Source organism: Hevea brasiliensis, chromosome 9 (genome assembly GCF_030052815.1).
Source record: "Hevea brasiliensis isolate MT/VB/25A 57/8 chromosome 9, ASM3005281v1, whole genome shotgun sequence".
NCBI lineage: Eukaryota > Viridiplantae > Streptophyta > Magnoliopsida > Malpighiales > Euphorbiaceae > Hevea > Hevea brasiliensis.
Window position 1 is genome coordinate 96,508,136 of NC_079501.1, and position 12,507 is coordinate 96,520,642.

A 12,507-nucleotide genomic window follows, 5' to 3' on the forward strand; every position below is an offset into this window, starting at 1 on the left:
GTAAAAAATTAAGGTTTGTGAGATGTAAAATTGTAATTCGAGCCGGTGCATGAATTTGTTTTCTCACAACAAATGTATGTGAATAGGCTCGGTCATCAGTTTGGTTCTAGTTCGAATTGACTCAAAATTAACACTGTGAATTCCCAAGGTTCTGATCCGGTTCTAGTTTAAATCTAACAGTTTATTTTTTTAAAATTTTTTATTTTTAAAATAAAAAAGGTGATTCAATATGAAACCGTCCAATTCGGTTCTAATTCAATTCCAATACAATTCAATTTAGGTGAGTCAAAGACGAATTCAACCGATTCCAATTCAATTATGGTTAGGTTTAAATTGGTCCAATTCTAATCTAGATCTGATTCTAAATCGGCCCTTGGCTATGTCTATATCTATGGCATGTGTAATGTTGTGAGACACTATCCACAGTTGTTAGATTTTTTTTTCTCATATATGAGAAAAAAGACGAAACAAATTAACTTTGTTGGTGAGAGACTAATTTGACATAGAAAAATTACTAATCTATATCATATATAAATGTGGAAAGGGAGGAACATTGGCTTTTCCAAAAATGCCATTTATTCTTCAAATAAATTATAATTATGTTTTTTATTATTTAAATTAATTTTAATATTTGTATAAATTTAAAATTCTTAATTTTAGAATTCATTACATTTAAAATTCTTAGTCCTACTTATACTTAACTTCAATTAAATATAAAATTTTTATTAGATGTAATTAACTAAAATAAGAAAATAATAAGTAAAAAAAAAGGGAAACATTTTAAATAAAATTAATTGTATTAAACAATATGACAATATAAAATTTCAAGATATCAATATAATGAAAATGAAAATTTTATAATGATAATGCACCATATTAACAAAAATACATTTTAAAAATTATTCTATTTTCTAATTTTATAAATAATTTTCTTTTACTTTAATCTAGCTATTCAATTTCATTATACAAATTAACATTATTTTAAATTATAAAAATTAAAATAAAATATATGCAAATCAAACTTAAAAAAAAAAAAAGAAAAATTATGGAGTTTGAACAAATTTAATTAAATGAACTAATTTACATTTATTATTAATTTATTTTAATTTTTAGATATTTTCACTCATTTATATTTTTAAAACTTATTATTATATCTTTTTTTTTATATTACATTTCATATTATAATTAAGTAAACATTATATGTTAATAATATAACACATAACTTTCACAAAAATATGATTGAATTAAAAAAATAATTCTTAAATTGATAAATATTTTTATTTATATAATTAATTAAAATGACATTAAAATTAATGTTTTATTTAAGTTACTAAATATAATTTTTATAACACTGTGATAATATTATATTGTATATAAAAATTAATAAAAAATTATATAAAAATTAAATCACAAGTCTATATAACGAGTATAATAACATGTAATACACTTTGTAATAAAAACTAGTAAAATAATAAAGAAGAAGAAAAAAACCAAAAAGCCTATTTTTTTTTTACCTTTGAACAAACAAAGAAACTTCTTTTTAAGTGGGTGAACCTCTGAATTGAAATTGAATCAAAATTGAATTAATCAAAATTGAATTATATTAACTTAAATTGAATTTAAATTGAGTTGGAATTAGATTGTAACTGATAAGTTCACTTTCGAACCAAAATTAAAATTTCCTTTTTTTTAAAAAAAATTTATCACCAAATTTGATCAAAACCTGACTAAATTGGAAAAAAAAAAAAAGTCATGTTACTGAGCTGGTTGTGTGCGTTTGTCTGCATTTGAAAGAAAAAAAAAAATCAAAGTGCCTGAGAGGGTGAGCTGGTGTATGCATGGGTTACCCCCACACATGAGTCGCGTACACGTGGTCCCGCTCATGGAGGGCTGGTCCTTCGAGATTCCAAATCAGTTGTGGATAGCATGTGTGTGTGTGTGGCATATATGGGTTAGCATACTTTGCTAAAATTGTCATGGTTTTACCAAGAGGTATGTCATGCCACTAAGCCATGTGTGTGCGTCTGTCTGCCTTTCAAAGAAAAAAAAAAAAAAAACCTTCGATACTCTTGGTCTTGAAACTAGAATTGGACAGTGGCCACCTTAGGCAGAGAGAAATGGCAGATATTGTGCTTGACTCTATTTGGGATTATGGTTAAAAAGTTGATCTAAAATCACTCTAAATAAAAAATATATATGTTTTTTAAATATTATTTAAAAAGTAATTTAAAAAAATTGTTTTACTGTTTTGAGATTCTTATAATTAAACTGTTTTGCACTTAGAAAAAGACAGAGAAAAATGGTAAGAAAAGAAAAAAAAAGTTAATTCCTTTATTTTATTGGAAGAAAAAAAAAAGTTTCTTGATGGTTGTCGAATCCACTAGAAATTAAATTAACTGAAATTACCAGTAATATGAAATATTTTCTGCAGTAAGTGGTAAATCCAGGTCGAACCCTAGATACTGAATTACTAAAATTTCGTGCACTTGTGTAATGGAAAAAGAAAGAAACAAAGATTGTGGGGGGGGGGGGGGGAGGGGGGTTTGTAAAAAAAAATTAGAAGAAATCAGAAATTAAAGAACTAAATATGAAAATCTCAATTTAAACAAACTTCAGTCCAAGGTAATTCTCATTTCAATGTATTGATTCGATCATAGAGAAAAGAAATACAATTATATCTTATTGAATACTTAACGTAGATTTACCAAATAGCGAGGTACAATCCCTAATTTCACCATACTCATCAATTCGAGCCCAGCACTCTTATTGACTATAATTATTAACTGAGTTGGTATTAAGCAATCCTCATCAAATTAATAACTGTTTTAAGAAAAGGAAGTAGTTAAGTTGAAAAACAATTTATGAAGCATAAATCATTTAATCCACCCTATTGTTTCCTTAGGTTATTATCGAAAACTTGGATCATAATTAATAAAACCTAATTGCTACTCATGTTCAATCTTACACAACAATTACGGATTATGAAAATGAACTAGCAATTGATCAAATCAAACATTTAACTAATAGGCTTTTTTAGCAAATCATTCAACATATCACAAACAATTAAATCAGAAAATAATAGATATTTAAAAAGACATAAATTAAATTAAGAACCTGGTCTCACAAATCACACATAAGAACTTGAATCCCTTGAACTGAATTAAAAACTTAGCCACTCATGTTCATGGCTTACAGAAAATTGAAGAAAAATAAAGAAGAAATCTAAAAAGAGAATGGAGAATGAAGGTGTTTTTGAGGTCGAGAGGCTGCTGAAAGGTTCTGTTTTAGCTGCTGCCCAAAGACGCATTTATAATAAAAAACCTAATCCCAAAAATAGAAACCAAACTAGGAAAAGTTTTGAAATTCAAAAGACAGATTTTCAGCCTGCATTCACGTCTTTGAAATCAAGGCCATTTTTCAGCGATTTCCTTTCCGAATATGTCTCTGCTCTCTTCATGAAATTGTAGCCCTATTTCTTAGCTTTCCAACGGGTACTCATTTGCCCAAATCCAAGGTTTACATCCCAAGTTATGGCCCAAAAATCGGGACTGGTTTAGATAGACGGTCCAGCTCATAGTGACGACTTCATTGCCATTTTTGACAATTAAAATGGCTTTATCTTGCTTCTAGCCCTTCATAGAAGTTGTAGAGGTGGCTCTTAAGGTTCAATTGGGCTTGGGCTTGGACCTCTGGAACTCCATATAAAAAATAAATACTGAAATTGGTCGTGACAATCAAGTTTGGGCTTTTGCAACAGATCTATAGCTCATGTTGTCCATCTTGGAGACTGATTTGGGCTTTAGTCCCTCTTTATTATTTGAAGTGCTCTATCATAGCTTTTCAATGGATTAAACAGCAATCAATTTGGAGACCCACAACTTTAGAAACACCTGAAAAATACAGCAAAGGTCAAATGCTGAAAATTTCTTTATTTAACACAATTATTCCAATAACTATCTAAACATATGCCTAAATGATAAATATACTTAACCAATTGAATTAAACATAAAAACATACTAGAAACACTAAATGTGATGGGAGTAAAATTAATAAATTATGCACTTATCAAATTCCCCCACACTTATTCCATGCTTGTCCTCAAGCTTGACTTAAACTCTCAATCAACTCTACTTAGAAGTTCACTTAACTTCACCCTATCACAACATTTTCTAACAAAAGATTAAAAGTTTGAAAGAAGAGGCAAGTAAGGTAATAACCATCACAATAAATTCCATCAACACCATATCAATATATCAATAATTCTCCAACACAAAACAAAAAGGCTTGAAATCAATTAAGCTCACACAATTAAAGTTCCATAAAATTTTAAATCAATACATACCAAAACACAAGGCTAATTTATCAAGGCACAACAATTATAGCTCTTTGCAAATCTTAGGGGAGATAGAAATGGCTTTTTTTTTTTGAAATTGGTACTTCTCTCTCGTCACAGTTACTTTTTTTTTTATTTCAACCGTCACCTTCAAAAAAGTACCTTGTTCATATCTTAGCTAGCTTTTGGCTTGAGAATCGACATGGGGTTCATGAAGACCCCTAGTTAGTTTGCTTAACTAAAATGGCAGGGCAATTTTCAAGTTCAACCTTTTATCTCCCCCCAATTTATGCATCTACATATTATAAAATGCCCTAATAGATGAAACAAAGTTCTGAAATATGCATGACATTAGTTTAAAGCACACAGAACTAATTATTTCACCATTAAATCAAGCCTAAATGATTTATGCAGAAAAAAAATGCTCTATGGTATGGAGAAGAAGGAAAATCCATCATTAAAGTTACTATTACCTTGCCTAAAATCTCAAAAATTCAATCTAAAATAGAAAAGTCATTTCAAGGACAAAGCACTTCTCTCCGAGAGTTAATATAGAATCATGAATCAAGCTTATAAGAACAAATTTTTATTTTTTATTATTTTTTATTTTTTTATTATTTTTTTAATCAATTAAAAAGATTGTATCAACAAATTTCTCCTCCCCCACACTTAAAACTTACATTGTCCCCAATGTAAAGCCCAAATGCAAAAGAAAAGGAAAAAAATGCTAGAAAATAAAATAAAATAAAGGAAAGAAAACAAATCTGATTGTGGCTAACAAGCCACCCATGGGTTGCCTCCCAATAAGTGCTTTTGTTTATCGTCATTAGCTCGACATGGCAAAGCTCCTTAATCCACTGAATGCTCCTGAAACCCCTCATAAAATGGCTTGAGTTCATGACTGTTCACCTTGAACACTTTGTTAGTTCCTAAACTTTGAATTTCAACTGCACCATAAGGAAACACATTAGTAATAAAAAAGGGTCCAATCCAATGAGAACGCAACTTACCAGGCAACAACTTCAATATGGAATTATACAATAAAATTTTTTGCCCAATCACAAACTGCTTCCTTAGTTTGTCATGGAATGCCTTTGTCTTTTCTTTATAGATCCTAGAATTCTCATAAGCTTTAAGGCGAATTTCCTCTAATTCATGCAATTGTGATTTTCTTTCTAACTCATCCTCCATGCTTAACTCAAAAATATCCTACACAAATGCATCAACAACATTAATAGAAAAGAAAAAATAGACGGAATGATCATCAGCAGGATACTTCATGGAATCAAAGATATTAAATTTGACAGTCTCTCCATCAAACTCCATAGTTAAGGTACCCTCATCCACATCAATTTTTGTCTTGGCAGTTTTTAGGAAGGTCTTCTAAACAAAATCAAAGCTGATTTTGATGTGGGAACACTATCCTCCATATCCAGAATGTAAAAATCTGCAAGAAAAATCAATTCTCCAACCTGCACTACAACATCCTCAACTACTCCCAATGGGTAAGTATTAGAATGATCAGCTAACTGAATAATGATATTGGTTTCTTTCAAAGGACCCAAATTCAAAGTCTGGAAAACTAAATATGACATGACATTAATAGATGCTCCTAAATCTGCCATTGCAAGTTCAAATTTAGAATCACCTATTCTGCAGGGAATAGAAACGAACCTGGATCCTTACACTTAGGGGGTAATTTTCGCTGAATTAATGTTGACACATTTTCCCTCACTGAACTTGCGCTTTGTAGTGCATAATTCCTTAAGAAATTTGGCATACCTAGGAACTTGTTTGATTGCATCAAGTAAAGGTATATTAACCTCTACCTTCCTGAAGGTCTCCAAAATTTCTTTCTCTTGTTCTTCTTTCTTAGTTTTAGCCAACCTACAGGAGAATGGAAGAAGAACAGAATTATTAACCTTATTCAGTTTAGGTTTAGTATTTACCTCAACTTCAAGAACTTCAGACTCTTTTGCTCCTTGCTTTTTCTTTTTTATTGACTCATGTGGAGTCTGATTATCAACTTCTTTCTCACTTCACAATAGTATAGCACTTGCATTTTCTCTGGGATTCATGACTGTTTGTGATGGAAGCTTTCCAAAACCTTTAGCTTCAAGTTTGCTCACAGATGAAGCTAACTGACCAATCTGTCTCTCTATGTTTTGAATGCTATATTTGGTCTCTTATTGAAACTATTGTGTATTATTAGCTAAAGCCTTAACAATTTCATCAAGTGACATATCTTGATTTGAGGGAGGCGGAGGTGGTTGATTCACTTGTCTCTGCTGCTGGTATCGATTTTGCACTGGTTGATTCCCATAACTCAAGTTGGGATGATCTCACCATCTTGGATTACAAGTATTAGAAAAGGGATCATACCTGCATTGTGGCTGTCCATAATTTCCTACTATATTAGCATATTGTATTGATTCATCCTCTTGTAATGCAGGACACATGTCAGTAGCATGACCCAAACCAGAACAAATTCCACATACCTTAACAGTTTGCATGTTCCCTACAGCTGTTACATTCATTTCATATAGGCATTTTAGGATAGTTTTGCATCCATTTTCCCCTTATATTTTAGTATATTTTATGTTTTTAGCTTATTTGTTAACTTTAGATACTTTATATTTGATTTTAGTAATTTTGTTGTTTTTGATAGGATTTTACGGCAAATCGAAGATCAATGAGTGCATTAGGAAGTGATTTGAAGAAATTTGGAATTCTTTACGCATGGAGGAAAGTTAAAGAAATCAAGCTTTGAAAGAGCAAGTTAGCCAAAATTTGCTTAAGACTTTGCTTATGATGTTGCTTAGGGTATGTCATATAAGCTTAACCTTAAGCCTGTTCAAGCTGAAAGTCACGCATGGCTTAAATCCTACATATTCAAACTTTTACTCCACAACCTGCTGAGAATTGCTTAAGATCCTGCTTAGGGTAAAGCGGCAATACTTAAGGTGCAGCACAAGTCAAGCTGTAAGTCAAGCATGAGCAGAAAAGTCCATTTTACTCCAACCTGCCGACATTTGCCTGCCGAGATTTACTGAGGGTCTGCTTAACCTTAAGCAGACAATGCAACCAGAGGCTGAAATTTGTTGAGAAGCTGCTTAGGGTTAAGCCGTACCCTAAGCAGACTGCCAGAACATGAATAATGCCACTAATTTGGATAATTTTATACCTCATTTCCTATCCACTCCTTGGCTCCTATTTACTTTTAGGGCAACTTTTTGGGACCATATAAATTCATCATTTCCTAGTTTTTGCCACAGGAGGAAACGGGAGAAAACAAAAAAGGAAAGAAATAAAAATAGAGAGAGGAGGAGACGCCATTTTTCTGGGGAAGAGCTGCTGCAACCATCTTTTGGAGCTCCAAAAACCAGAGTTTTGGGTTCTTCTACCTGGGTTTTTCTATTTTAGTCCTCTTATCATGTTTTTCTTTACTTTTCCATCAATCTTTCTTATAAATACCATTATGAGTGTGTAAACTCTTTAGATTTCAGAGTTGGGAAATATGTTTTAGATTAATTTGTGGATTTGGACTGGGTATTTTCTTATTTTACATAAATACGAGTTTTGATTCCTTCCTTGTGTCCTTGACTTACTTACCTAATGTTGGTACCCATTGGGTATTGTGTTAATCTTTGATTGAAGGACTGAAAGGTGAAAGTCATTGATAGATAATCAAGGATTGGAACTTAAAATCACCTAGATTTAGAAATAAACTAGGATTTTAAGAGGAATTAATTATTAGTTACAAAACTTAATGGGTTTTAAAGTAATCAAATAACATACAAAAGTAGGTTTGGTTTTTTTAGAACACACTTTGGTTTGCTTGAAAAAGATATCAAAGGAATTTAGAATCAATTTCCTTCAAATTCTATTTTTCCCTTAAAATTGGAATACCCAAGACAAATCCCAATTAATTTATGCATAAACCCCCAACTCTGGAATCACTTTTAACATAATTAGACTTTGATTTAAATTAACCATTATTAATTTAGTTTAATTGCAAACTAGATTTAGAATTTATTTGTTTGCTCTTTACGCATTCCAATTAGATTAATCAATTTATCTTGCTCATTTACATTTACCATTTATTCAACAATCATTAGCTCAAATAATCGCTTCATTCATAGTTTGGTACTCAAACGGCAAATCCTCATGCGAACGATACTTGACTCATCACTCTATTACTTGAGACGACCCGTATACTTGCGGATACGCCCATCAAGTTTTTGGTGCCGTTGCCGGGGATTTGATTTTTGTTTGATATTCAACGATTGTTTGTTTGGTTAATTTGGGCATTTTATTTTATTTTAATTTCTTTTACCATTTTACTTTTAGAATTTGTTTATTTTGTTTTTCCAGGTACTTTATTTTATGAGAAGGACAAAAAGTGAAGAAATCAATTTATTCTTTGATCTGGAAATAGAAAAGACAGCAAGAGCTTTAAGAGCAGAATCTAAGAGGAGAAAAGCTGAATTTAAAGCTCAACAACAACAAGAAAGAGCACAAGAGCAAGAGCAATTACAAAAAGAAATGGCCAACAACAATAACAACCACTCTATGAAGGATCATGCCTATCCTAACATTGGGGATTTCATGCCAAGTATCACAAGACCAAGAGTAGAAGCTAATAACTTTGAACTAAAGCCTGAACTCTGCCAGATGGTATAACAATCACAATTTGGGGGAAGTCCAAGTGAAAGTCCACATGTGCATCTAGCACACTTTCTTGAGATCAGTGATATGTTGAAGATAAATGGAGTTTCTGATGATGCAATTCGACTCAGATTATTTCCTTTTTCTTTGAAGGACCGAGCTAGAGAGTGGTTACATTCTTTACCACTGGGTTCTATCACAACATGGGATGAACTTTCTCAAGCATTTTTAGCTCAATATTTTCCACCAAGCAAGACAGCTAAGCTAAGAAATGAGCTGACTTCTTTTAAACCTAGAGATGATGAAAGCTTATATGAAGCATGGGAGAGGTACAAGGATTTGCAAAGAAGATGTCCACATCATGGGATTCCTAAGTGGATGCTTGTTAAACACTTTTACAATGGAGTTTCACCAGCTATTAGAAGTAAAATTGATGCATCTTCTGGAGGTGATCTTATGGAGAAATCTGAAGATGAAGCTTTTTCTGCTCTAGATAAAATTGCTCATAACAACTACCAATGGAGTTGTGAGAGGAATGAGATCAAGAAATCAGCTGGTATGTTTGAGCTTGATGCCATGAATATGATTAATGCTAAGTTTGATGCTTTGACAAGGAAAATGGACAAGCTAAGCATGAAAGTAGATTCTTCATGTGACGCCCCTTACCCGTCTATTGTATAGCCAAGTAAGAAGTGCCACATTCGGTGCCGGAGCACCCTATCTTGTCTTGTCATGTCTATTGTAAATTTTAATGTCATTTAAATCAGGTAATTTATGTGTAGAAAATTTTTTTTTTATATATATCTTATTTCTGTGGAGACCCGGACAGATTCTCCTCTGTTTTATTAGCATCTAGCGGGTTCCACTATCACCTGTTAACATATTCATAGTCATCTCACATATTTCCATATCATATTCTCTTTTATCATATCATTCACAACTATTTATGAGATCTCAAAATGAAGTGTCATCTATTGCATTCATATGAAAATTCATATATAATAAATTATAAGTTTTCATTTCAAGTCCAAAATGAAATACATCATAAACTAGTAATTACATCATGACTAAACATAATGAACCAAAATACTAGTCTATACATGGGCCCTACCAAAATACAAAAGACCGGTGAGGGGCGTCACATTTAGTGGTATCAGAGCCACTCCGCGTGCAACCTTGAGCGATGGTGGGGCAAACCTCAGCGAGGACGCTGAGTCCCATAAGGGGGGGGGGGTGGATTGTAACACCCTAGGCAAATCCCACATAGGCAAAACACAGGAGAGATGCTAGGTTTATAAGTTGGCAGTTTGTAACTCCTAGTGACGCATTTTAAAACCGTGAGGGCTTCGGCCCAGAGCGGACAATATCACTAGTGGACCGGGCTGTTACATTTGTGGTATCAAAGCGGACAATATCACTAGTGGGTCGGGCCGTTACATTTATGGTATCAGAGCGGACAATATCACTAGTGGGCCGGGCCATTACATTTGTGGTATCAGAGCCGCTCCACCTGCAACCTGGAGCGATGGGGGGCAAACCTCAGCGAAGATGCTGAGTCCCATAAGGAGGGTGGATTGTAACACCCTAGGCAAATCCCACATCGACAAAACACGGGAGAGATGCTGGGTTTATAAGTTGGCGGTTCGTAACCCCTAGTGACGCGTTTTAAAACCTTGAGGGCTTCGGCCTAGAGCGGACAATATCACTAGTGGGCCAGGCCATTACACTTCAGCTGGAGGTTCTAGTAATTCAGTAGAAGTTGGGGCTGTAAATGTCAATTGTGCAGCTGATTTTTCTGTACTTAGTCAAGATTTTTAAAGTGAGCAAGTAGATTATGTGGGGAGCTACAATGAAAGACCAGGTGGTAACCCATTTTCTGTAACTTATGATCCAGTATGGAGAAACCACCCAAATTTCTCTTGGGGAGGTAGACAAGGACAGCACCAAAATTTTCAGCAACCTTCTGGGTATCAACAACATCAGAATTTTCAGCAGAATAGAGGTCCTCCTCCTAGGATTCCAAAACCTCAAAATGCACCTGCTCCATCTCTACCACAACAAGCACAACCAGACAAGACGGCTAGATTAGAAGCTATGGTTGAGACTCCACTTGTGAGCCATCAAAGTCAACAAGATATGATTTCTTAATTAGCATCTAAAGTAGATCAAATGGCAACACACAACAAAATGTTAGAGAATCAAATAGCTCAACAGGCTAGCTCTTCAAATAGTAAAGCTTATGGGGAGCTTCCTAGCCAACCTGAGAATCCAAGGGAGCAGTGCAATGCTGTTACTTTAAGAAGTGGAAAGGTAATGGGGGAAGAACACAAAATTGAAGTAAAGTTGAAAGAAAAGAAAGATGAGTGTGAGAGTGAATCCACTTCAACTAAAGCTAAAGCTAGTAACGAAGCAAATGAAGAGAAAGAAGATAAAAAGAAAATAGAAGAGAAATATGTGCCTCCTGCACCATACAAGCCACCATTGCCCTTTCCTCAGAGGTTTTAGAAAGCACAATTAGATAAGCAGTTTGGAAAATTCCTTAAAGTTTTGAAGAAGTTTTATATCAACATTCCATTCACCGATGTCATTTCTCAAATGCCTTCTTATGCTAAGTTTTTGAGGGAGATTTTATCAAATAAAAGAAGGTTGGAAGATTATGAAACTGTTGCACTTACTGAGGAGTGCATTGCTATATTGCAGAACAAGCTGCCACCTAAGCTGAAAGATCCTGGAAGTTTTTCCATACCATGTCACATTGGAGAAATAAGTATTGAGAGAGCATTATGTGACTTGGGGGCTAGTGTTAACTTGATGCTCCTTTCCATATGTGAGAAGTTAAAGGTTGGAGATCTAAAGCCCACAACTATTTCTTTGCAGTGAGCTGACAGATCTATAAAGTATCCAGTTGGGATTTTAGAGAATGTACCATTAAAAGTTAGGAAGTTTTTCATTCCAGTGGATTTTATTGTACTAGAGATAGAGGAGGATGTAAGAACGCCCATCATACTTGGAAGGCCATTTTTAGCCACTGTAGGAGCTAATATAGATGTAAAGAATGGGAAATTGAAGTTGACAGTGGGGGAGGAGGAAATAGAGTTTAATTTATTCCAACATTCCAAGGAACCAACTGTGATGAATTCTTGTTATAGGGTAGATGTTATAGAGCATGATGCTGAAACTGAAGTTACTAAACTAGAGGAAAATCAAGCCATTCCAATGCAATGCAATTAGCATAAAGTGTAAAAGAAAAAGTCAGCTTCACCATCTTATTTGATTAACAATGAAGCTTCAAAAGTTAAGCTCAAGCCTCCATCAAAATCACTCAAAAGAGGAGATTCATCTAAAGTTTGTAAGAATATTCTTCAAGATATAGTTACTAGAGGAAAATCAAGCCATTCCAATGCAATGCAATCAGCATAAAGTGTAAAAGAAAAAGTCAGCTTCACCATCTTATTTGATTAACAATGAAGCTTCAAAAGTTAAGCTCAAGCCTCCATCAAAATCAC

General features: G+C 33.4%; 1 protein-coding gene and 1 non-coding gene across 2 annotated transcripts; one reads left to right on the forward strand and one right to left on the reverse strand.

Moving 5' to 3' along the window:
- Nucleotides 1–9,262: 9,262 nt before the first annotated feature.
- Nucleotides 9,263–9,369, reverse strand: LOC131183731 (small nucleolar RNA R71). The gene has a single exon (XR_009151757.1). It is a non-coding gene; the product is annotated as a small nucleolar RNA R71 (small nucleolar RNA).
- Nucleotides 9,370–11,188: 1,819 nt separating this feature from the next.
- On the forward strand, nucleotides 11,189–11,881 carry LOC131182979 (uncharacterized). The gene is made up of 2 exons (XM_058152548.1): nucleotides 11,189–11,499; nucleotides 11,647–11,881. The coding sequence occupies exons 1-2, from the start codon at nucleotides 11,189–11,191 to the stop codon at nucleotides 11,879–11,881; spliced, it is 546 nt and encodes a 181-aa protein (XP_058008531.1).
- The last annotated feature ends 626 nt before the right edge of the window (nucleotides 11,882–12,507 follow it).